At 44.9% G+C, this 26,344-nt stretch overlaps 1 protein-coding gene across 3 annotated transcripts; it reads right to left on the bottom strand.

Moving 5' to 3' along the window:
- Positions 1-63: 63 nt before the first annotated feature.
- On the bottom strand, positions 64-18,582 carry sin3b (SIN3 transcription regulator family member B). 3 transcript variants are annotated; one of them, XM_060932619.1, is made up of 20 exons: positions 18,421-18,582; positions 17,998-18,286; positions 10,213-10,319; positions 9,686-9,839; positions 9,280-9,573; positions 9,039-9,191; positions 8,824-8,946; positions 8,633-8,722; positions 8,410-8,528; positions 8,099-8,312; positions 7,742-7,858; positions 7,002-7,240; positions 5,278-5,461; positions 4,403-5,090; positions 2,373-2,542; positions 2,055-2,228; positions 1,420-1,512; positions 1,242-1,336; positions 951-1,149; positions 64-770 (listed from the first exon to the last, which is right to left on the bottom strand). In XM_060932619.1, exons 2-20 carry the CDS (start codon positions 18,097-18,099, stop codon positions 537-539), a joined length of 3,549 nt encoding a protein of 1,182 aa, XP_060788602.1. In that variant the 5' UTR covers positions 18,100-18,286; positions 18,421-18,582; the 3' UTR covers positions 64-536. The 3 variants fall into 3 exon arrangements, with proteins under 3 accessions (XP_060788602.1, XP_060788599.1, XP_060788601.1); XM_060932616.1 differs by having other exon boundaries at positions 9,280-9,576; XM_060932618.1 differs by lacking the exon at positions 18,421-18,582 and having other exon boundaries at positions 9,280-9,576; positions 17,998-18,414.
- Positions 18,583-26,344: the final 7,762 nt, after the last annotated feature.

Genomic DNA, 26,344 nt, shown 5'->3' on the forward strand with positions numbered 1-26,344 from the left:
CCAACACTCATGTGGCGCCACTTAGTGACTGACACTGACTGACACACACACACACACACACGGTTTAAGAACTGCACAACGTGGTTGTTTTATTTCAAGATAACTGATACAGGATCCGTGTTATACATTTCTCTCTGCAAAACGCTTGGATTTCATCATCTCATGTTTTTAACATGTAAAAATTACATCAAACAAAAAAGGAAGAAAATAAAAAGCATTGTTTGGCGAGTGTTGATATGGTACATGATGATTCAGATGATAAGCAATAACACACCGAGTCTCCAGCGTCCACTGGGCCGATGATGTCATTCATTCAATTACAGCCGAGAGAAGTGCACATACAGAACACACACACACACACACACACACACGCGGCTGGTTTCATATGCTAAAAACTACAATGGGAAAAAATTGAGTCATTCATTCTTTCACTCGCATCCGATTGGCTGTTCAAGTCCACATCATGATTACATCATCAATGCTGCATCTGTCCTTGTGTGCGTGTGTGTTGGGTGAAGGGGGCGTGGCAACGTGTGTCATGGTGAAGCTGGGGCCTTGCTGCTGTACCGCACCTGGTACCTGTTGACGGTTTGACCTTTGACTTGTGAAGTCATGCAGGTGGTCTTGCAGGGCAGCAGGTCATCGAGGTCGTCTCCGAGGAGCCAGGCGTGGACGGAGCGGGCTGCGGCAGAGGGGACGTGCTCGCTCTGCCACGCCCCGTGCCAGCGGGAGAAACGCTCACGCTGCAGCCGGGACACGCGCAGGTGAGTCTGTGAGACAGACCGAGAGAGTGAGACCTGTGCACTCACATTTCCTGTCTACGTCTACATGCTTACCTGTCTGTCTGTCTGACTAACATTCTGTCTACCTGTAAAACTGTCTTGTAAATCTCCGAGTAATTAGTGAGAGCAGAGTTGTAGTGCACTAGGTAGTGCTCTAGTGTACACTACCTTCCTGGCCTTGATGAGCGCTCCGCGGCGGTACATGTAATCCTCAGAGTTCATGACGAACACCATCTTGTGCGTGTTGAGTTTGAACCTGCAGTCCAAGTTTCCGGCGCTTTCCACGCCCAGCTGATCCCGCAGCTCGCGCCGACTGCGCAGAGCCTCGACCTGCCGCAGCTGCCAGCGCCGGAACTGGCGCAGGTTCCTGCAGTCACACACACACACAGGGAGGAGTCACACACCACTTCAAGTAAGTATGCAGCTGAAAGTGTGTGTGCGCATGTGTGCGAGAGTTACCTGGGCAGGAACACAGGTTTGAAGTAATAACCTTCACTCTGTGAACACGACGAGGTTTCAGTTCCAACAAACTGCTCCATGTAGTTAGACAGGCACTGCAGAGACCACACACACACACATTGAAAACATCACAGCATGTCACTCACATGAACAAAGAGCTAACACACACACACGCTACCTGTACTTCGAGTGGATCATCAGCCTGAGCCTCCTCAGTGTCGAGCAGCTCGATAGTCATCGTCACCTCCCCTTTATTCTGAATAAACATCACCTGCAACAAACACACACCTGTCAGACTCCGCCCACTTTATTCTTCATCCATTTATTACTCACCGTGTGTGTTCCTCTTATTTCTCACTGAAAGTTGCACGTTTTATAAACTTCTTCTGAAACTGTTACCTGATGACACAAGTGTTACAGCAACCCACCAATCAGCAGCTTTGCTTCAGCCTTTCTTTTTCAATACTTTCTTCCTTCCTTCCTCTCTCATATTCCCACTTCCTTCTTCCTTTCATCTGCTTTCTTCTTTTAAGTACTTCCCGCTTTTAGTTCTCTTCAATTTGTCATTATCTTTTTCCTTTCCTCTTCCTTCCTCCTACTCCATTTTACCTTCTTTCCATCTCCATTACTTTTTCTTCCACTCCCTCCATCATTCTTCCTTTCTATTTTTTCCTATTCTTTATCCCTTTACCTCATTCATTCCTCCTTTTCTCCCATCTGCTTCTGTCCAAGGTGTTAAAATGCTGAAATGGGATTCCATGCTCAAACACACACCAAACACTCGTGTGTGTGTGTGTGTGTGTGTACACGTACCTTGAAGCAGTTCTCCTCAGCCATCACTCTCTCAGCTTTCCACTGGTAGCTGGTCTCCCAGGCGGCTCTCACACACTGAGAGGAGAGATTTCCCCCCGCAGCGCCCCGTCTCCGCTCACACACATACAGCTCAGCTACCTGAACACACACCTCGTCACTCACCAGGTGCTGCAACTACACACACACACGCGCGCACACACACACACAGTTTAGTTCTGCAGTATTATTGTGAACAGTTGAGCATTTATAATATGACAGACAGGCCACACCCATTTTATTGACCACTTCCTGTTGCACTACACACCATCTCCCCCTCACCTGTCTGACGATGTTCTGGATGAGTTTATCGATGGTGAAGCCGATGTAGGCGTGAATGGTGAACATCTCGCGCAGTGTGTCCTCGTATTGCGTTGACTCCAGGTTTCCGTCCAGCAGACTGCGCACCATGTCCAAAAACGCCGGGTAATACTCCTCCAGCTCCACCTCACCTACACACACACACAGTCAACAACAGACTCCTCCCACAACTGTCCATGTCTACCTCACTATAAACACCTTAAGCCCTATTCGCACGGGATAAGTATTACCTGTGGACCTCTGGTAATTCGGAATAATTACAGAGAATGTCTGAGTTCTTAGTCCCGTGCGAATGCGCCATGTCCGTAATTTGCCAAGTAATAATTCCGCCGCGAATTACCTACTGTGTTTCGGCAAAACACAGACGTCCAGTGGTAATACAAGTCCCGTGTGAATGCGCATGTCTGTGTTTGTAATTATTAAACGCGCGTCTCTTGTACTTTTCTGGAGTGAATAATGGAGGATACGGGCGAAATTTTGATAAACAGCATTTCAGGGGCAAGTGGTAGTAGGCCTATCCCGTATTTGAACCAGATAAGCATTTTGAACTCCTGTCTACTAGTGTTGTGACATTCGCGAACGAACCGATTCTTTTGAACGGCTCCTAGGCATGAACGACGAGAACCGAGTCTCGAGCTGGGGGAGCCGTTCTTTCTGTCGTTCTTTTTCTGTACTGTGTTTCAGATGAAAAAGCTTTTGCCCAAGGACAAGAAGTAGGCTAAACAGCATTTGCCTTTTATTTATTCAAGTTTTATCTGTTTGCCTAATAGTTCAAATTGTTTTGTATATAGTTTATAATGTTGTTGTGTGATATTAATGATAATATTGTGGGAAAACTACTTTGCACGGACGTTCATTTAATTTATTCTATCGTCATTTTGTTTGTTCTATTTTTGTGTATTTTATTTATTTATCTGTTTGTCTAGTTGTATCTATTTTTCTAATAATAATATATTTTTTGCATTAATAGTTTGTTTTTTCCTATTAAAATAATCGTGTTCTTGTTATAACTTTATTTATCTGACTGTTTAGTTGTATCTATTTTTGTTACAATTTCAATATTTTTAATATAGAAAGTTTGTTTTTTTCTATTAAAATGTTCTTGTGTGATAACCAGTTCTTGTGTTATATTTATTGTAGTTGTATCTATTTTGTATCTCAGACTTAAATATTTTTGTAAAACAAGTGTTTTTCTATAAAATATTCTTGCGTTCTTGATAACTATGTTCTTGAGTGGGTTCTTTTTTTTTTTTTACAGAAAAGCCGTTCTGCATGGACATTCATTGAAGCCCTCATTGTTTTTTAATGGTTATTTATGAGCGTTTAGGGGTTACAATAATGTAAGTCTAGGTTGCTTTATATAAAAGGTATGTCCAGAAATATTGATGTCACTGTCTAAGAAGAGGGATCTGGCTTCTTTAGACGCTGTCTTCTTAAAACTGAATAAATATTTAAAAAGAGCTGAATGAGCCAGTCTTTTGAACGGCTCTTTTCAAAGAACGGATCACAAAGATGCGGATCCCATCAAAGAGCCATAAATCCCATCTCTACAGTCTACAAGACGAAACAGGATGCTGCGAACTTACGACACATCCGGTCACAATGTCTGTAAATTCAGTGAATTACAGACTTTTGCTTATCCCGTCCGAATGCGCCACACAATAACACAGAGGTGCGGGGGTAATTGCGAATTACCAGAGGTCCATAGGTAATACTTATCCCGTGCAAATCGTACTTTAGACATTTACCCGGAGTTCCTGGTGCAATATGAGGAGCGTTCAGAGCACCACATACAGAAACATCATGGGAAAGAGCTCCTGAGATTAACAATTAACCTTTTATACACCGTGTGTCTTGCATTGAGAGATAAAGAGCAGAAGGAGACCCTGCTGAGGCCGTGTGTCCAGGGATTAATCTAAACTAAAATCGGATTAAAAACAATCCATTCAGACTGAAGAGCATCTCTGGATGTAAACTCGTGTGCATCTTACTGGGTTGCTTGAGTCGCAGCTCCATGGCAAGATCAGTGGCCTTGTCTCGGCGCCCCTCAGCCACCAGGAGGCGCTCTGCGCTCTGTTCGGCGCGGTGCTCCAGCAGCTGTCTCTCAGCCTGCCGGTACACCTTCAGCAGCCGTGAGCACAGCGTCTGGTGCAGCCGCAGGAAGAAGTACCAGTTATTATTGACGAAGAAGAGGTTGTAGATCCCGTCCTGCTCCTTCTGCTGCTCCAGCTGCTCCTGTTGCTCCGCCCCACGCGGGGACGCACACCGCCGCTGCCTCGACTCGCCGTTCACCTGCTGCTGACCCCCTGTAGGCCCTGCTCCTGACACCGCTCCTCCTTCTCGCTCCACCATCTGCGTCTCAGACATCGACCCGGCAGCAGGCCTGCCCCCGTCCTCCGTCTCCGCCTCCTCGTCCGTCCACTCTTCCGTGTCGCTGAGCTCACCGCGCCGGGAGAAGAACAGGTCGGGGATGAAGTGGTGGACGATGCGCTTGATCTGGTCCTTGTCCTCCTTGTGGATGGTGGGCTGACGCTTCACGTGGTAGATGATGAGGGATGCAGCGTCCTCCAGGATCTGCTTGTCCTCGTAGGAGAAGATCAAGTGAGGTTCGCTAGAGGCTCCGCCCCCTTCACGACTCTGCTGACCAACTCCGCCCTCTTCTGTGCTTTGCTCCTGACGCTACACACACACACAGCATGACAAACACTTCCTTCAGAAGAGCATGAGGTCACGGGCTGTGTTCCAAACCTCAGATTACATTACTGAGAAATGAAATGCAGTGTTTTCAAAACGTTAACACGTTAACGCCCGTGTTATCACATTAAGGAGTGTGTTATAATAATGTAACAGGGGTGTGTGTTAGTACCTCGTCATAGATGCTCTCGATCTCATTGAGCAGGCTTTTGGACCTCAGCGCCTTCATGTCGTTCTGTTTGAAGTTGACCCCCTGGTGGTCCAGAGATTTGAGGTAAGCTTTCTCATACTGCTCCCTCCAGATCTTATTAAAGCCCTGCTGAGCTTCTCGCCACTCCTCCTCCTTCGCTTTCAATCTGAAAACACACACACACAGACACTAAGCATTCTACTGCTCCAGGGTAGAGCTCTGCACTCCCGCGGGAGTCCCGCGGGACCCAACGCAAAGCAGTGCGGCGCGGGACAAATTTTGAAAGCTCAGTGCGGGCGCGTGCGGGAGGGGGAGTGCACAATGCGGGCGCGGGCGGGAGAGGTGATAAGCCGCAGTCCTGCTAACTAAAAACGTGTTTAAAATAAAATTTATAAATTATTAATTTATGTCCATCATATATAATTTGTGCTGGATATTTTATTTGGCATTAACAAAAACATTTTAAGATGCCTAAATTTGCGGATGTGGTCTAATCTCGCGTACGCTTCCGATTCCTTTCCGCTCTTCCGTGTTTGAGATCTCCGATCATGGCAGAAGAGCAGAGCTCCTCTAGTGAAGCTCACAGTGCTTCAGAAGGAAGGAAGTGCTGCTTTTAAAAGAGGTACATTTACCGTTAAAAAGTCAAGAGTCCTGAAATCAGACATTTGGAAGTCGTTCTCACTCGTGTACGACGCACCCCTGAACGTGAGCTGTAGATATTTATGCTCTAATCCACTCAAAGTAGGGGGCGGGGCACCATCACGCTGTGTCTTTACATTATATTAATTTCTTATAGGCCTACTTGTGTTTCCTAGAATGTAAATGTGAGGAGTGACATATAAGCTATGTGCAATGTACAATATGCTTAATATCCACTGTAGCTGTTGGTCGGTGTGTTGGGTATCTCTGTAAAGCCTCAGCTGCGCATGCCGCCTGGCAACGCGCACCCTCGCTACGTGCGCTAGGTGAAGGATCGGTCAGTGGAGAGCTCAGCATGTTTAATTCCCCAAAGCCAATGACGAGAACTTTCATGAGAAATAACGCGAACGTCTGCATCATGCGGGATTTGCGGGTGGGAGCGGGACAAAATATGGCAGGCGTGGGTGACAGCGGGACTGCACAATGCGGGAGCGGGACTGAAAATTCTGTCCCACGCAGACCTCTACTCCAGGGCCCTGTACCGTGCCTGACCTTGACCCCTGACCCCAAGATTTTTCCAAGAAAGTCAGACTCATAGTTGTTTGTCTAACATTTGAAATTTAAGCCTAGGTCACAACCAGACGTACGATTTTTTGGCCGTGCGATTTTTGGCGTTTCCCCAAATCGCTGCGTTTTTTTTGTTCATGGAGAAAGACGCACGTTGGCCGTAAGTTTGTCTTGCAACCTGAAAAAAACGTAAGCGCCCGTAGAGTTTGTTTGACATGACAAAGAACCTCTGCGGCCGGTCTACGGCTCGAAAATCAGCACGTCACACGCGCGCCCTCCGTGCGTTTCACACGCGCCCTCCGTGTGTTTCTTGCGTTTTTTGCACGTAGACCGGCCGTAGGAGCACGTACTGCCGGTTGTGACCGAGGCATTAGAGAGAGCAAGAGATAAAGGGTGGATAGAGACACACACACAGAGATATATGAAAAGAGACAGATGTAGACAGACAGAGAGATAGACACACTGTATGAAGGGAGTCAGACAGACAGACAGGTTTGTACCTCTTGAGTACTACAGGTACTGCAGTTGCCGGGTTCCTCTTCAGTCCCTCGATGATCTCGGGAGCTTTATCTCCGTAAATGCGGTACACGGCACGTCGCTGGATCACCTCCGAGGTCCCGCCCAGACAATCGTCCAATCGGAAGCGGTCCTGGTCCTCCGGGGAGAGGCGAGACAGCTTCTTCTGCACGCTCTCCAGAACCCTGATGGTGGCCAGGTTGGTCTCCAGAACCACGTCCAGCTATGAGGACAGAAAGCGCTCGCTATGACCTTTCACTTCATTGCTTTATTTCTTTCCTCCATCATGGCTTCCCTTCATCTCCCCATCCACCACTTCATTTCATCACCCTCTGTCTTCAGTCTACTACTTTTATCTGTTCATCAGTTTATCCTTCCTTTTCATCCAGCTACCACATTATATACTGCTATTACTTTTATTCCTCCATCTCTTTATCTATTCAAATGTCCATCACTATTTCCTCATCCTTTTCTTTTACCTCCATTCTCTCAATCACTTATCGTTCATCTTTCCAACTACCCTTCCTTTTATCTCCCCATCGTTTCATTTTCTTTCTTTTTGACTTTCCCCCACCTCATACTTCCTTCTCGTTCTTCCTTCCACTTCCTCCATCCCTCTCTCCTCTAATCATTCTCAGGTATTAGTTATTTCCACAATCGACTCGAGTTCCTCTGTTCATGCTCGAACCGGTGTTGAATCGTGCGTGTAGTTGCAGGGTCTCACCTCGAACCTCTCGTCCTCGCAGCGGTGCAGCTGCTCCTCGTACGGCGTCTTCTTCGAGCTCACAAACGTGGAGTCCTCCGACCACGACGGGAAGGACACCCAGGTATCGTTCAGCACCTGCACGTGCACAGAAAGGAACAGGAAGTGCTCCAGTGAGTCAGTCACAGTTCAGAGTACCTCACATGGGCGTGGCCTGATATTCTAATGAGCAGGCTTGACTGACAGCTCTGTAACATTTATACAGAACTTGCATCTTAGTAGAGTGAGCACACTAGGTTGCACTTGCATAGTTTTGATGCCAGCGATGTGGGCGGGGCAAGCAACATCAGGCTTCTGATTGGCTCGTGTGGTGTGTACCTCTTTACACAGCGCTGTTCTCCCGCTGCACTTGGGCTGTTGGTATGTTTTTGGCAGGGCTCTGTAACTTGAACCGAGTCTCTTACAGGATGCGTAGTCCACCTCCCTGGCTCCACCCCCTTCCATGTAGCGCTCCGATAGGCCGGATACAGAGTGTGACAGCTCCTTCTCACCAAGGAACGATTTAAACTGAGTGTACAGCTCTGGAAATTTCCTGGCGCACAAACACACCCGTACATACAGCCTTTAATCATCTCATTTATTTAAAAAAAAAAATTATATAAACAAAGCAGAATGATCTTTATTTTTACCCAAGGAACGGCGTGACGAGCTGCAGGAGCTCAGCTCCCGACACCACCTCCTGGTTAAACAGGGCGATGCAGCGCAGGAAGTTCTCGTACACCTCCTGACTCTTAAACAAACGCCGAACCTGGAAGCACAGGAAGAAAGGAAAAAAAAAAAAATCCCATGAGACATGAACAGAGAAGAGAGCGTGAAAAAGAAATCCCGGCACCAGAGACGTGTCACGTTTACCTTGTCGAAGAAAGTGAACTCGCGGAGAACGCCATGCTTCCCAACTGATGCGAAAGACTGGTCTTTAGAGCAAGAGAACTTCATCTTCTTCTGCGGTAACAAAGAGAAATACATTCAAATACAAATGACACAGGGGCAGGTATAGAGGTGGTTTCCAGGTTAAAGAGAAGGCGTAGGAGGCGGGGTCACACCTTAAGCAACGGCGTCATGTGAGGCAGTAAAAGTGGGCGTGGCCTCTTCTTGCCCTGCTTGTTTAAGTCCTCCTCGTCAGATTTCTTCACCTGCTCCTTGCCTGTTAAAGAGCCGCTAGTGAACTGCAACACACATGGAAACAAAAGCTGCATTACACACCTGCCTGAGATACACACACACACACACACACACACGAAAGACGTCCTCTCCTCACCAGCGATCTCTTCGCGTCGGGGAGGAACTGTCCAAACTCCGCCAGCAGGTCCTCCTGTCCTTTAAACAGACTCGCCACTTTGGAAAAAACCTCGTCCTCCGTCATCCCCGTACTCATCCTGCTCCTGTTCTCCTTCAGCTCCAGCTGCTCCTTCTGCAACACACACGGTCGGTCTACATGATCCTCTGATCTATAAACTGCCTGCTGCCTGACTCCGCCCCCTTCCCTTTACATCATCTACCTGGTAGGTGTGCAGGATTTCCAGGAAGGACCTGTAGATTTCCGGATGATCCAGGAATCGACTCTTGATCTTGTTCACGTAGCTGATGGCGCTGTCGAACTCTACGGGACTCGCTTCCGAAGTGGGTGGGGATGCCGACGAAGTGGCGGGCTGCGATTGGCTGGGCAAGGGCAGGGCGAGTCTTCCAGGTGGTTCCGGCAGGACTCCTGACGACGGTGAGGCGCTCTGAGGTGATGTCACCGTCTCGCTCTGAGTTGAACTCGACTCGGTGCTCTTCCCTTTGCCGGGAGAAACCTGCTACAGAAAACGGATCGGGACGTTAACAAACAAACAACGCTGTGTGCGCGCGCGCGCGTGTGAGAAAATACGCATTTTATTCAGGAGGAGGTTACCTGAGCTTATTTACCTGTGGAGTGAAAGGCGACTGCAGGAAGGCCATTCCGTTTTTCGGGATTTCTATCCGATATCCGGGAGGCAGGAAGGCGTTGAAGCCCAGGACAAGGTCCGGGTGGCCATGGAACAGCTGAGACACGCGGTTTATTACGCCTGGTGTATCGATACTGCAGGATAAAGTCAGCCAATCAGGAAGCATTAAAGAGATTAAAAGTTAGTGAATAGTTAAAGTTAGTATATACGTGCATACATTATATTTACATATGCAAAATAGAGATTAGCGTTATAAAAAGACATTTGGAAACATTTACGAATCAAAATAATTTGGTTTACTTTTAACATTTACAAAAACATTCACTGCTACAAAGACGCTAAATTTAAACATTACTTAATTTGTACTATTTAAACCTTAAACTAAAAAGCACAATAAACACTTAAGACACGTCCCGATAACCTTGATATATCAGATATCACGATATCGATATCAGTCATATCGCTCAGCCCTAATGTATAAAAACGCAGTGTGTAATTGTGCATCACCTCTGAGACTTAAACTCCTTCATAATGTCCAGGAACTTGTTGTATATCCCAGGATCATTTGCAAACCGGATTTTAACCTGATCCAGGTACGATAACGCATCTTCTACCTGCAGACGGAGGGGGATGAATGAATGAAAGAAAACCCCGCACAAGAACCCCACTTGAAAATCAGATATTCAGCATACTGACAGAAATATGATCATAATTATCTATCGTTAAACTCTCAATACTTTTCGCTTGATCAGAACTGTGTGGCCGTGTCCAATCCTATTTAGCTCCTCCCACTATAGACATCACGAGGAAGTCACTCATGAAAATCAGTATTATTACTTTAAAATTAAACTCAAGGAAGAAAGCTTTAAAACTGTAGTGTTCTTGTATGAACACTGGGTGGCGCTGGATCCGCACAACAAGTTCAACTTGGGAGTGAGGAGATGCGTTTAGCTCTTGGTTATGCATGTGCCTACCAGCAAAACATCTTTCGATACAGACAGTAATGATCTGTTCGCTTAGAAGAAGGGCTCCCATTAGAACTACTGTATCCCATTGTTCATGCAGAAACAGCTGTCTGTGATTGGTCGATTGCAGTGTCAGTCAAAGCAATAGCTTCCTGTTATGCTTATTGATGAAAAGTGCCAGACTCTCCAGCGATATATAGAAGTTTTTACTTCTTCCCCCCCCTTCGTATTATCTATTAAGCCACGCAAGGTTATCAGTTCGTTTGGATTTTAAGAAAAACATTAGCGGTTCTTTTTAGTTTTAATAACACACAGCTGTTCACGTTAGCCAACAACACTATTAGCAGCTCTGGCTGTTCACTTGGGCTTTAGCATCAAGACGAGCGGTAACACGAAACCGTATTAATGCATGTAACGTTAGACTGTTCATCCATTTTCATAGTTTTAATAACAGTGTTACGTGTTTTAAAAAAAGAAAAATTAAAAAAAAACATGAGACTAATCAGCACCTAAACATTTTCAACACAGTCCGAATCAATCGTACTGACCAATCAGAAAACTCAGCAGTGAGGAGGCGGTCCTTTGTGTCTGTTGTTTTGAGGGTGAACAGCCGAACAGCCCATACGACCAGGAACGGCCATCTTGATGTGATACAAGTATGCCATTACGGTTACAGACGTTTTCCCGATCAGAAAATAACTTTTTTGCCATGATGAAACGTCTGTATGTTTTACATTTTTATCAAGATAGCAAGATTAGAGCTTTGAGCACCACTGAGCCTTTACACATCGTCTTCAGGACATTTGGCTTCGAGTGGAGTTTCACGTACAATAAAGCATCCGTGTCACATCACCCAACATCACACGTATTCACGACACACAAAAACACCCCGTCAAATTGGATCACAGCTTCAAAATATTTTGTTAATCACTTACAACAGTATGTGTAGTGAACAGCTAAAACAGCTGTGATTAAAAAGTGCATGTGAACAGCTAAATCATGAGAAGAATTTCAGATTGTAACAGCAAATGATGTTAATCTCAATCAAAACACTAAAAATGGTGTTCATAACATAGATATAAAGAGCTAATACCAGCTACTAGTTGGAAAGGAAGCTTAAACGAAGCATCAACGTGTTCTTAATGCTCAAATGAACAGCTCAAGTCGGTAACCGTATTCCTATATGCAACATGCAGATAAATGGTGTGAATCAATCTGAAATGATCAGCTAAATGTTTGTTATAGAGCAAAATGAAGGTCTTAATGCGTTTTGAGTTACTGCTCCAGGTGTTGAAGCGCAAACGAACAGCCCTGTGTTTTTAAAAATTATTTTAAAAGAACAGCTAATTGACAACACAAATGAACAGCTAAAATAGATTAACAAATCCTTACACAGCTTAGCAGGTTTCCTGTTACTCCTCCTGATGTTACTTAAGCCCAGATGAACAGCTAAAACCCACCAAGGATGTTACTAAAACTCAAGTGAAGAGTTAAATGTTTAATGCCCAAGAGAACAACTGAAACAGCTTAAAATAAATAAACAAACAAATAAATAAATAATTTTCCTAAAGTGCAGTCTTAAATAGCCAACAGTTATGGCCCTTTTCCACTACCCTTTTTCAGCTCGCTTCAGCTCACTTCAGCCCGACACGGCTCGCGTTTCGACTACCAAAAACCAGCACGAGTCAGCTCGCTTCAGCCCTGCTTAGCCCCTAAAACTCGCACGGTTTTGGAGTGGGGCTGAAGCGAGCCAAAGCGAGCCGAGTGAGGTTGGGGGCGTGAGCAGACACTCCCCTGTGCACTGATTGGTGAGGAGGAGTGTCCTCACATGCCCACACACGCTGGGATCTGTAAACACTGCAAACCCGGAAGGAGAATAATTACGAGAATTTCTGAAGCCTTATGCGCCTCGCCTCATCTATACGCTCTTGCCAGTATCTGTTCGCGTTGTTGGTGACAACAAGCCACAGCACCAAGACCAGCAACACTAACGACTCCATGTTTATTGTTTACTATTCGGGTCGTGAGACTACCGCTTAAAAGATCACTGATGTCACTGTTTGCGCTGCTTAACGACATCACCTGACGTCCACCCACTTTCGCTAACTCCACCCAATGTGTCCACCCACTTCCAGCCAGCACGGTTCAGCGTGGTTGTAGTCGAAATGCAACTCCAACAGCCCCGCTCAGCTCGACTCAGCACGGCACGGCTCAGCCGCGTTTGTAGTGGAAAAGCGGCATTAGTAAAACTAAAACCAACATTTCATTCAAGTCCAAATGAGCAGCTAAATGAGCGAACACTGCTGCACCAACAAGAAAGAACAGCTCATAAGAAAATGAACAGCGAGTGTTATTAAACCTAGAGTAAACACAAATCACTTTTAGGCCCAGGTGAAAAGTTAACAACTTTCTTACAGTGCAAACAAACAGCTAGAAGAACAGCCAAAACAGTGAAGAGTGTTAAGAAACCAAAAGCGAACAGCTAAAACAGATAACGTTTAAGTGAACAGCTCAACAATGTAGTAAAAAAATAAAACCAAAACAGCTGAAAGCTTTCTTAAAGCAGATACGCAGAACCTTTATTTTTAAAATAAATTTCTGAGTGGATAGTATCTCCATCCTTGACTCTTTTATGCTGCATAAATGGGAATAAAATATATATTTTTGACAGTTAAAACTGACCACAAAGTTGTGATTGGAGCCGCCCCGCTGAGCCAGCCAGCCCTGAGCGCGTGACGTCACAGCGGGAACCGGTTTTAAGGCCGAGGCCTTTTACAGCTATAGACCAAAGTCATATAAATAAAAATTTATGGTGAAAGTAAGAAACACCGTTACCGACTCGCTCAACTAAGACTGATTTGACTTCACTGATTGTGGGTTGACTCTCATTAAAACAGGATGGGTGCTATAACTTATGCAACATACATGTACATGCATGCATTTTCACTGATGAAACGTAAAAGGCTCATTAAATAATCAGATGAACTGAGACAATCACATTCTGAAGCAAATTAAATAATCTCATACCGCTAACTTAAACACACAATACAAGTTACATGGATTAATCTAAACGCAGGTAAACGACGAGTGTTGGTGTTTTTGTTGTTTTGTATCCAAATGAGAGTCGGAGCTTACCCGTCTGTGTTCTCGCTTCTCGAAGGCCAACTTTGTGGCCAACTGTTTCGAAACAATCTGACTTTCAGTTGTTCGTTCAGTTCTCCGTTCCTTCGCTTCTTCCACGTAAGGGTGAGATATTGCTGCTGAGGCGAGCAAATCCAGCGGAGAAATCAGACGACTGCTCCACTCATTCTCCATTTTCTCCATACTGAGTACTCCGCCATTACTGCTCGGCTCAGGCAATTACTAAAACCCAGGACGGAAGAGGACATCACCGATTTTAGCAACAACTGCAGGGAGGTCACTGCCAGAGCAATAATACGTCACGTCCCGTTCCGGGTTTTAGCAACAACCCTCGGCTCAGACTCCAGGAGAACTGGTGCAACTGAACTTACTTTCCTTTTCCTTTAATTGTTGGTACTGCACCCTCTTTCAATCCGGGCTTATAGCCAACACTCCTCAACAGATCAGAGGTCTCGTACGAGTCTTCAGTAAAATGTGCAGAGCAGAGGAGAGACCACTTTGTAGGTGCCCAATGTGCCCGTGAACTTCTTGCAAAATGCGTCCAAATCTTTGCAGTTTGAACATTCTTGGGCCATGAATGCAACTTAAATCCACCTTCTGTCATGTTGCTGCACCGGCCAGCAACACATCTACGTGGCATGGCGATAAATTAGCTCAAAATGGAGGATCGGAGTTGCAGTCAGCTCTGTGTTTTAGTCTAGCGGAAATGGTGATGAGACCGATAGACTTCCTGCTGTGACGTTACGGATGTCAAGGTCATTCACTCAGACCGCTACCTATATAAATCACTTTAATCATAAAAATTACTGTATTAGATTTATTGTTAACACTTAAAACTATTCCTGTGCCATTCTTGAGGTCTCAAGGCATTTATAAACGAAAAGTGAACAGCTCGCTCTGTATGGGTCAATAAGATTCATGTTACTCATCCTGAGGTTCATCTCATTATCTGTAGCCGCTTTATCCTGTTCTACAGGGTCGCAGGCGAGCTGGAGCCTATCCCAGCTGACTACGGGCGAAAGGCGGGGTTCACCCTGGACAAGTCGCCAGGTCATCACAGGGCTGACACATAGACACAGACAACCATTCACACTCACATTCACACCTACACTCAATTTAGAGTCACCAGTTAACCTAACCTGCATGTCTTTGGACTGTGGGGGAAACCGGAGCACCCGGAGGAAACCCACGCGGACACGGGGAGAACATGCAAACTCCACACAGAAAGGCCCTCGCCGGCCACGGGGCTCGAACCCGGACCTTCTTGCTGTGAGGCGACAGCGCTAACCACTACACCACCGTGCCGCCCTCATCCTGAGGTTATTGAAATAAAAACAAACCGCTAAATCCGTTAAGGATGTTAGTGAAACTAAAGCGAACTGTGAAAGGGCTTTTTAGGACCAAGTGGAATCTAAAGGGAACAGCCGACAGGGTTGATAAAAATAAAATGAACAGCTGGGTGGGACCTTAAAGCTTTCGTGAACAGCAAAAATGGAGGCACATCACTAAAACTAAGCTAAACAGCCAACACTTAATTAAACAGCTCAAAAACTAGGAATTGCTCAGAAAAATAAACTGAACAGCTGAAAAGTTTCTTAAGACGAGCAGCCGAACCGGCGAGTGGTGTTATTAACCCTAAAGTGAACAGTTATAAACAGCTAACGCTTAAGTGAGCAATTCTCAAAAAAGCTTGTAAAAGTACGAGTTAAAACAAACCCAACACATTAAATATGTTTCCGAAGGTCCCAACGAACAGTGGGAAATAAACAGCGAAGAGAGATGAACAGCTTGCTCTGCACGGGTTAATACGCTTCATGTTACTCATCCTGATGTCACTGAAATCAAAATTAACAGCTGAACACGTCGAGGATGTTTCTGAAACTGAAGCGAACAGTGAAAGGGCTTTTTAGGACCAAGTGAACAACTACAGCAGCCGACAGCGCTGGGAGAAAAACAGAGTGAAGGGTTGAAAATGCAAAACTGCTGACACTGGTGTGGTCAGTAAAACAAACAGCTGAAGGGTTTAGGAAGCGAAGACAAACAGTCGTGATGGTAAGCGGGTTACTGAACCCAAAGTGAACAGTTAGAACAGCTAATGCTTAAAGACAGCAACTCTCTCTCTCAAGAAAAAGGGTAAATGGAACAGCTGAAGGGTTTATTAAGGTGTAAACGAACAGTCGTGATGGTAAGCGGGTTACTGAACCCAAAGCGAACAGTTAGAACAGCTAATGCTTAAAGACAGCAACACTCTCGCTCAAAAAAAAAAGGGTAAATGGAAGAGCTGAAGGGTTTAGGAAGCGAAGATGAACAGTTATGATGGTAAGCGGGTTACTGAACCCAAAGTGAACAGTTAGAACAGCTAACGCTTAAAGACCGCAACTCACTCTCTAAAAAAAAAAAAAAAAGAGTAAATGGAAGAACTGAAGGGTTTATTAAGGTGTAAACGAACAGTTGTGATGGTAAGTGGGTTACTGAACCCAAAGTGAACAGTTAGAACAGCTAACGCTTAAAGACAGCAACTCTCTCTCTCAAGAAAAAGGGTAAATGGAACAGCTGAAGGGTTTATTAAGGTGTAAACGAACAGTCGTGATGGTAAGCGGGTTACTGAACCCAAAGTGAACAGTTAGAACAGCTAATGCTTAAAAAGACAGCAACACTCTCGCTCTCAAAAAAAAAGGGTAAATGGAAGAACTGAAGGGTTTTTAAGGTGTAAACGAACAGTCGTGATGGTAAGCGGGTTACTGAACCCAAAGTGAACAGTTAGAACAGCTAATGCTTAAAAAGACAGCAACACTCTCGCTCTCAAAAAAAAAGGGTAAATGGAAGAACTGAAGGGTTTTTAAGGTGTAAACGAACAGTCGTGATGGTAAGCGGGTTACTGAACCCAAAGTGAACAGTTAGAACAGCTAATGCTTAAAAAGACAGCAACACTCTCGCTCTCAAAAAAAAAGGGTAAATGGAAGAACTGAAGGGTTTTTAAGGTGTAAACGAACAGTCGTGATGGTAAGCGGGTTACTGAATCCAAAGTGAACAGTTAGAACAGCTAATGCTTAAAAAAGACAGCAACACTCTCGCTCTCAAAAAAAGGGTAAATGGAAGAGCTGAAGGGTTTAGGAAGCGAAGACAAACAGTTGTGATGGTAAGCGGGTTACTGAACCCAAAGTGACCAGTTAGAACAGCTAACGCTTAAAGACCGCAACTCACTCTCTCAAAAAAGGGTAAATGGAACAACTGAAGGGTTTAGGAAGTGAAGACGAACAGTTGTGACGATAAACGGATCACTGAACCCAAAGTGAACAGTTAGAACAGCTATCGCTTAAAGACCGCAACTCACTCTCTAAAAAAAAGAGTAAATGGAAGAACTGAAGGGTTTATTAAGGTGTAAATGAACAGTCGTGATGGTAAGCGGGTTACTGAACCCAAAGTGAACAGTTAGAACAGCTAACGCTTAAAGACAGCAACAGTCTCTCTCTCGCTCTCAAAAAAAGGGTAAATGGAAGAGCTGAAGGGTTTTTTAAGGTGTAAACGAACAGTCGTGATGGTAAGCGGGTTACTGAACCCAAAGTGAACAGTCAGAACAGCTAACGCTTAAAGACAGCAACACACTCTCTCTCTCAAAAAAAGGGTAAATGGAAGAGCTGAAGGGTTTTTAAGGTGTAAACGAACAGCTCGGAGGACAGACAGTGGTGTCCCCCTGTGACTCGTGCTGATGTGAATGAAAGCCCAGGTGAAGAGCTGCTCATGGTGAGAACAGTGACAGCTCACACAGAAGGCAGTGAGAGATGAAGAGCTCAAAGCAGTGTGTGAACAAAGAGTCAACAAACAAACATTCAGATTTTTTTTTAGCCACAAAAGAAAGAAAGAAAGAAAGAAAGGTAGGTGAGTTCGCTGAGCGAGGAGGAGATGAACTGATCCTGCAGGGCTGCTTTATTATTATTATTTATTAGGATTATTATAATTAATAAACACTCCGAATGCAAATACTGACAGGATGGATGTGAAGTGGTGAGCGGTTTTGGCTGAAATGAGTAAAGTGTAGATAAACAGTGAAGTAGTTGCAGAGACTGCGGAAGGCTGTGAGGAGGTGAAGCTAAAGCTAAAGCTAACGCTCGGAGCTGCTTCAGGCTCAGTAACACAACAATGGTAGAGTAGCGGGGGGGGAGCGGGGGGTCTCGGTGTGCTTTACCTTCAGTTTCTGGAAGTGCTGCTGGTGTCTCTGGGCGCTGAACGCTTTGTCCTGGAGCTGGCTGATGTGCTTGGTGCTGCTGTGAGCCTGAATTTTCGCCATTGTGCTCAGAGCAGCAGCCGAAACACCGCGGCAGCCGGGCTTCGCTTGGCTTCTCCCCGCTCTCCCTCCCTCTCTCCCCTCAACACATCCAGCAAAGTTACAGTCAAAACCAGGGAACCGGGCCGGGCCGGGGTCGCGCCGACACTTCTGCTTCCTCTGCCAGCCGGGGGGTCTGATCCTCTGCTCCCTGTGCGGGAAGGAGAGAAATAAATAATAAATAAATAAGGAAAGAAAGAGACGCTGGCCGAGCGGCGGAGCGCCGGAGCCCCGAGCTCCACAACCAGCCCAACTACCCGAGCATCGCCGCGCGTCTCTACAAACCTGCTCCAACTGCACACCGACCAACAAACACCACACAAACTGTACAGACTTCCGGCCGCCGAATTACTGCTGTTACTGTTATTACTTTTATAGGATTATTGTGATTTTTCTCTCCAGCGACTCGGAGCGAACTGCGCCTGTCTCTTTAAATCTGGCCGCAGCTGAGCGCGCGGGTGAAAGGGGAGGGAGCTCAACTTAAACCGCGCACGCGCACGCAAAGAGGCGGAGCTTGCCGGACGCGGGAGGCCAAACTGCGCGTGCGCGAATCCGAAACTAGGCGGAAGTTGCCGAGCCGCTGCGATTCTGATTGGAGGAATGGATTTTTTTTTTTTTGAAAATATCATTTTATGCTTTTAAAAATATATATTCAAAAATAAATTTATTATTTTATTATCTAATTTGTGCTGTCTTTACAGCCCTTGTTCTACTGTAATAAAAACAGTACTGTATGGAAATTAAAATATATCACGATATCAAATATTAAAATATGCAAATATTACATCCAACGGACATATTTATAAAGCATCATAAATCCTCTGAGGTGGTGTGGTGGTTAGCGCTGTCGCCTCACAGCAAGAAGGTCCGGGTTCGAGCCCCATGGCCGGCGAGGGCCTTTCTGTGCGGAGCTTGCATGTTCTCCCCGTGTCCGCATGGGTTTCCTCCGGGTGCTCCGGTTTCCCCCACAGTCCAAAGACATGCAGGTTAGGTTAACTGGTGACTCTAAATTGAGCATAGGTGTGAATGTGAGTGTGAATGGTTGTCTGTGTCTATGTGTCAGCCCTGTGATGACCTGGCGACTTGTCCAGGGTGAACCCCGCCTTTCGCCCGTAGTCAGCTGGGATAGGATCCAGCTTGACTGCGACCCTGTACAGGATAAGCGGTTACGGATAATGGATGGAAATCCTCTGAATTCTAATACTGAGGAGATCTGTAACATAATAGCATCTCATCTCATTATCTGTAGCCGCTTTATCCTTCTACAGGGTCGCAGGCAAGCTGGAGCCTATCCCAGCTGACTACGGGTGAAAGGCGGGGTTCACCCTGGACAAGTCGCCAGGTCATCACAGGGCTGACACATAGACACAGACAACCATTCACACTCACATTCACACCTACGCTCAATTTAGAGTCACCAGTTAACCTAACCTGCATGTCTTTGGACTGTGGGGGAAACCGGAGCACCCGGAGGAAACCCACGCGGACACGGGGAGAACATGCAAACTCCACACAGAAAGGCCCTCGCCGGCCACGGGGCTCGAACCCGGACCTTCTTGCTGTGAGGCGACAGCGCTAACCACTACACCACCGTGCCGCCCTGTAACATAATATTTATTTTTATTTTATAATGTTTATATTTGCAGTGACTGACAACTTCTTGTACACATGATGCATAAATAAATATTCAGATTTTTTCTACGTTATTATATATATAAAAATAAATATAATTATAATTATTATAATAAATTATTAACAAAGTATGCAATACAGCAAAAATGTTAGTTTGCTAATTTATATTAACAAGGCACTTTCAGAGAAGTCATTATTGCAATTATTATTAGAAATATTAATTAGTGAAAATAATGGCACCCTTCCATCTTCTGAATGTCACATACACACTCCCCGGCTACTTAATAGAACTCGTTGTTGGTTCTAAGATCCCTGTTCTTGGCTGCAGGAGTGGAACCCAATATGTTCTTCTGTTTTCTGTTGCATGCTGAGATGCTTTTCTGCTCACCACAGTTGTAAAGAGTGATTATATGAGTTACTATATCCTTCCTGGCAAAAAAGCTCAACCCAATCTGTCCATTTCCCTCTGAACCTCTCTTATCAACAAGGCGTTTGTTTCCACCCACAGAACTGTCGCTCACTCTCACTCAGTGTTTTTTGTTTTCTGCACCATTCTGTGTAAACTCTAGAGACTGTTGTGTGTGAAAACCCCAGGAGATCAGCAGCTTCTGAAATACTCAAACCAGTCCATCTGGATCAAACCAACACCCATACCACAGTGAGAGAAAGTCACACTGTGAGATCACAGTTTTTCCCATTCTGATGTTTGAACATTGTGAACATTAACTGAAGCTCCTGATTTGTATCTGTGGGATTTGATGCATCGTGCTGCTGTCGAGGGATCGGCTGATTACAGAACTGCAGAAAACAGCAGGTGGATGTAGGGGTGTTCCTCATCAAGTGAACAATGATTGCATACAGTATATATACACTACATTTTCTAATAATGTGCATGTTTACTTTTATAACTGTCTCCTACCTCATTTACATTCTCTTTTGGATTCTCTCAGTTTAACATTTGACCTCTTCTTCTTTATGACTCTCATGTTTGTTAAACCTCCAAGAATTTGGAACATAAAGTCTTAAATAAATTAAATAAAGTCTTGATAAAGCTCTCATCAGACCACTTCACTGTTACTTAGGTTTGCTGTCTTGCTGCAGCATAAACTCACATTTATTTCATAAATAAATCATAAAACTAAGGGTGCATTTTCAACTATTTGACCCAGAAATTATTGGGGATGCAAACTTTTGCACCCAACTTTTTTTTCCATGTCCATCCATCCATCCATCTCATTATCTGTAGCCGCTTTATCCTGTTCTACAGGGTCGCAGGCGAGCTGGAGCGAAAGGCGGGGTTCACCCTGGACAAGTCGCCAGGTCATCACAGGGCTGACACATAGACACAGACAACCATTCACACTCACATTCACACCTACGCTCAATTTAGAGTCACCAGTTAACCTAACCTGCATGTCTTTGGACTGTGGGGGAAACCGGAGCACCCGGAGGAAACCCACGCGGACACGGGGAGAACATGCAAACTCCGCACAGAAAGGCCCTCACCGGCCACGGGGCTCGAACCCGGACCTTCTTGCTGTGAGGCGACAGTGCTAACCACTATACCACCGTGCCGCCCCTTTCTATGTTCATACAACGAAATATACATACTGTATATTTATTATTTCAAGGCTAAAACTTCACATGCAAAGCAGAAATATTTCAAATATTTAAAAATATCTATCATTTTCTTTGTTTTGCGGAGTAATTGCCAAAATCAAATTCTTTCTGAAGCTAGAAAACAAAACATTTTCTGTGAAGGACACTGGACTCGCCTACAGAACCAGTTAAAACCATGTGATTTTTTTATTTTATTTTTCTGAAGAAGGAGGAAGTAAAGTGAAGGAAGTGAGACAGGAAGTGGGTAAGTGAGTAAGGAAGTAATAGTGAATAAAAGAAGAGAGTGAAGATGTGAATGAAAGATGAAAGAAGCCAGAAAGATGAGTAAAGGAGCGACTGTGAGGGAGGAAAGAAAGAAAAGCAGTGTGCAAGTGTGCATGGAAACACAAGGTAGTGAACGAGAAAGTAAGGAATAAAAAAAGGAAGGAGGGCGTGAAGGAGGAGGTAGGAAACTCGGGGCTGTGTAAAGGAGGAGGAAAGGTGGAGATCTAATGAGCAATAAAGGAAGGAAGTGAGGGAGTGAAGAAGGGGTCAACAAGGCAGGAAGGAATCAAGGGAAAAAACAGCAAGTAAGAAATTGGGCAAGGGAATAAAGGAGCAAGAGAAGGAAAGAGGGAGATATAGAGAGAAAGGATGAAGGTGAGCAAGGACTTGAGCAGGTCTGAAAGTGAACGAGAGAGAAGGAAAAGGAAATCAGAGGATGTAGTGAGTCAGGGAACAAGGGAAAAGGGTGTAAGTGTGTTTCTGAGGGAAGGAAATGAGAGAGGGAGCAAAGTAGGGAGGAGGAAACAAGGGGAAGAGGGAGTAATGTGAAGCATAGGAGGTAGTGAGTTAGTGAAGAGTGTAAGTGGGAGAGTGAATGAGTAGGGAGGATATGAATGGGTGAATGTGTGAGGTGAGAAGAGACAGAGTGGGTTAGTGAATGAGTGAGTAGGGTATAAGTGAGGAAGTGAATTGTGAGTAAATGAGTAGTAAATGAGGGAGTGAGCAAGGTGTATGGAGTGAGTGAGTAGGATGTAGGCAGTAGGGAGTGAGTGAGTGAGTGAGGAGGGTGTAGGGAGTGAATAAGGTGTAGGACAGGGGTCACCAAACTACGGCCCGCGGGCCAGATCCGGCCCGCCACCCCCCTTTGACCGGCCCTCCAGCCCCTCTGCCCCCCACCACTTGAACCGGCCCTATGAGGCAATCCCCAAAAGTGGTCATGGCCTATTTTTTTAAATTGCTTTTTGTCAAATAATAACATGTCTGCATCTTGTATTTTGTTGATTTTATCAATTAAAATTTATATTTAGTTATAAAATGAACTATTCATATTTTCCGAATTTTCATCATATGCTCGCGATCAAGCAGTGACAGGCAGCGCACGCGCAGAGAACTGTCAGTGTTCAGGACAGCAAAATGGCGAGCGGTCAGCGAAAAGCTGGCAGAGAGTGCAGAGTTTTTAAAGAACAGTGGACCACCGATTATTTTTTCGTTCAGTGTAAGGACCGTGCAGTTTGTCTTGTATGTAAAGAAAGTGTGCCGGTTTTCAAAGAATATAATCTGCATCGTCACTATGAAACCCGCCACAAAGCAGGGTTCGAATTATACATTTGACCCTATGGGGGTCTCTATTTAAAAAAAAAAAGCAATGCATACTCGCTCTCCTGGACCTGCGCACTGCAGTGCACAGCTTTCACACACAGGCGCGCGCATGCATGCACGCACACACACACACACACACACACGCGGTGTTGCATGCATATATATATATATATATATATATTGTTAAACAAATTATATATATATATATATATATATATATATATATATATATATATATATAATTATATATATTGTTAAACAAAGGAAGATCGTTGTGAGCTAGAGGACAAGTCTTCTTCGGACTTAACTTCACATTCGATTTCGCAGGCTGCAAATTTCAGTTTGCGCGCATAGTGGTGTGGTGGTGAAGTACAGCCGTACATGTTGCGGTTTAATAACACGTTCAATACAAAGTTATGGCTGCATGGTGATCGGAAATGAAATGAGTTTTATTTATATTTATATGGTGATATAGGCTATTCAAGCTTATTATGGTGATATATGACGTATTTGAGAGAGTTGCACAGAAAATTAAGTTTGCTTCTTTCATGGGAGCCTGAGGGAATGGGAGCTCAGCTCCCATTGGCTCCCACGTAATTCGAACTATGCCACAAAGAGTATGCTAGTTTGCGAGGGCAAACAAGAGAAGACAGGATTCGGAGGATGAAATGCGGACTGGCTGCACAACAGAATGTATTCCTTCGCCAAACCCAGATCAACCAGGCTGCTGTCCGAGCTAGCTATAAGGCAGCTCACCTACTAGCTACCCATGGAAAGCCGTTTACTGATGGGGACTTTGTTAAAGTATGCATGCTTGCTGTGGCCGAGGAGGTGTGTCCCGACAAGAAGGATGCGCTCAACGCGGCGAGTCTCTCCGCACCTACTATGACCAGGCGAACCGAAGATTTGGGGGACAACGTGTATGACCAGCTGAATGAGAAAGCGTCAGAATTCGAGTTTTTTGCTTTGGCCATGGATGAGAGCAATGACGTGCAGGACACAGCACAACTGCTGTGATCTATTGCTCATATTATTATAATTTCACTGTTTTTTTAAATGTATTTATTTTATAGGCCTGTTTATTTGACCTTTATTAAGTGCTGCATACAATTATTATTAATAATATCAACAGGCCTACCTACAATTTATAATTTTCCACTCACCTTTGCCAGTGTCAATCACCTCAACTAGGCAGATGTTTCTTACCTTGACAGCTTTGATATTATTTTTATTAGAAAATAAATAAATGGAATATCTGTGGTATTTCAAATTAAAACAAAGTGTGAAGACTTGATTACTACTTTTGCAAACCACTAGTAAAGATAAACAAATATGTGCCAGGAATCAAGTGTTGATATAGTAGTATGGATATAGTAGTGAGGATATAGTAGTATGGATATAGTAGTGTGGATGTAGTAGTATGGATATAGTAGTGGGGATATAGTAGTATGGATATAGTAGTGGGGATATAGTAGTATGGATATAGTAGTGGGGATGGCCGTGCCAGGCTAGTAATCTCTACTACACAATGAGGCCTGCTGGTGGTCATATTTGTCTGGGTTATACAATTCTATGTGATATAGCTGACCCGACCCCGGCCCCCATCACAGTCAGGAACGACAATGTGGCCCCCAGAGAAAAAAGTTTGGTGACCCCTGGTGTAGGATGTTTTAGATTAGATTAGATAAAACTTTATTGATCCCTTTGGGTGGGTTCCCTCAGGGAAATTAAGATGTGACTAGGTAGTGGGGAGTAAGAAGGGTGTAGGAGTGAGTGAGTGAGTGAGTGAGTGAGTGAGTGAGTGAGCAGGGTGTAGGGATTGAGTAGAAATGAGTAGAGTGTAGAGTGAGTAGAGCTTAGAGAGTGAGGAGTGAGTGATTATGGAAGGAGTGAGTTTGGTGTAGGAAGTGAATAGTGTATGGATCAAGTGAGTGAGTAGGGTGTAGGACATTACTAGGGAGTAAATAGGATGTAGGGTGTAGGGAATGAGTGAGCAGGATGTAAGGATTGAGTAGGAGTGAGTAGGATGTGGAGAGTGAGTAAAGTGTAGAAAGTGAGTAGGGTATCAGGAGTAAGTAGGAGTAGGGTGTAGAGAGTGAGTAGGAGTGAATAGGGTGTAAAGAATAAGGTGTAGAGAGTGAGTAGGAGTCAGTAGAGTGTAGAGAGTGAGTAGGGTTTAGGGAGTGAGTAGGGTTTTGGGAGTGAATAGGAGTGAGTAGGGTGTAGGGAGTGAGTAGGGTATCGGGGTAAGTAGGAGTAGGGTGTAGGGAGTGAGTAGTAGTGAGTAGGGTGTAGGGAGTGAGTAGGGTATCGGGGTAAGTAGGAGTAGGGTGTAGGGAGTGAGTAGGGTATCGGGGTAAGTAGGAGTAGGGTGTAGGGAGTGAGTAGGGTATCGGGGTAAGTAGGAGTAGGGTGTAGGGAGTGAGTAGGGTATCGGGGTAAGTAGGAGTAGGGTGTAGGGAGTGAGTAGTAGTGAGTAGGGTATCGGGGTAAGTAGGAGTAGGGTGTAGGGAGTGAGTAGGGTATCGGGGTAAGTAGGAGTAGGGTGTGAGTAGTAGTGAGTAGGGTGTAGGGAGTGAGTAGGGTATCGGGGTAAGTAGGAGTAGGGTGTAGGGAGTGAGTAGGGTATCGGGGTAAGTAGGAGTAGGGTGTAGGGAGTGAGTAGGGTATCGGGGTAAGTAGGAGTAGGGTGTAGGGAGTGAGTAGGGTGTAGGGAGTGAGTAGTAGTGAGTAGGGTATCGGGGTAAGTAGGAGTAGGGTGTAGGGAGTGAGTAGGGTGTAGGGTATAAGTGAATTGAGTTAATGTCCTTTGATCTTTGTACTGAAATAAAAAACTCAGAGACGGAGGCAGGTTTTAAAAATAGGCGTGGTTTATAAAACCAAGTTATGACATCATCACCAAAGTGTTGTACAGAAAAAGAAACAAGAGAATTGTTTACGAGCATCATAGTTCACTCCACATTTACACACGACTCCGCAGGACGCGTTTTTCTTCTCTGTCGAACACACAACGCTTTATTTATCTATCTATTAATAATATTATCCATCGATTAGCTAACAAACATCGTCACAGTCAGCAAAGTATGAAACGGACACAACATCGAGATAGAAAAGATGCAGAAATATCAACAAGCACGGAACATCGTAGGTTTAGCGTGCACAGAACCCGACACAGAATGATGCCCCGCCCCCCTGTGAGAACACACACGATGTCAGAGCTTGTAGATGTATAAAAATGTAATGTACAAAAATGACCCTCGCGTTTGGAGGTTAACGACGCTGAGTGAGCAGACACTGGCCACTCATGAATATTCATCACACTTTCCTTCACCATGTGACCCAAACACCAATCTACGAAGAAGTGCCGATATTT

The sequence above is a fragment of the Neoarius graeffei genome, chromosome 10, assembly GCF_027579695.1.
Source record: "Neoarius graeffei isolate fNeoGra1 chromosome 10, fNeoGra1.pri, whole genome shotgun sequence".
Lineage (NCBI taxonomy): Eukaryota > Metazoa > Chordata > Actinopteri > Siluriformes > Ariidae > Neoarius > Neoarius graeffei.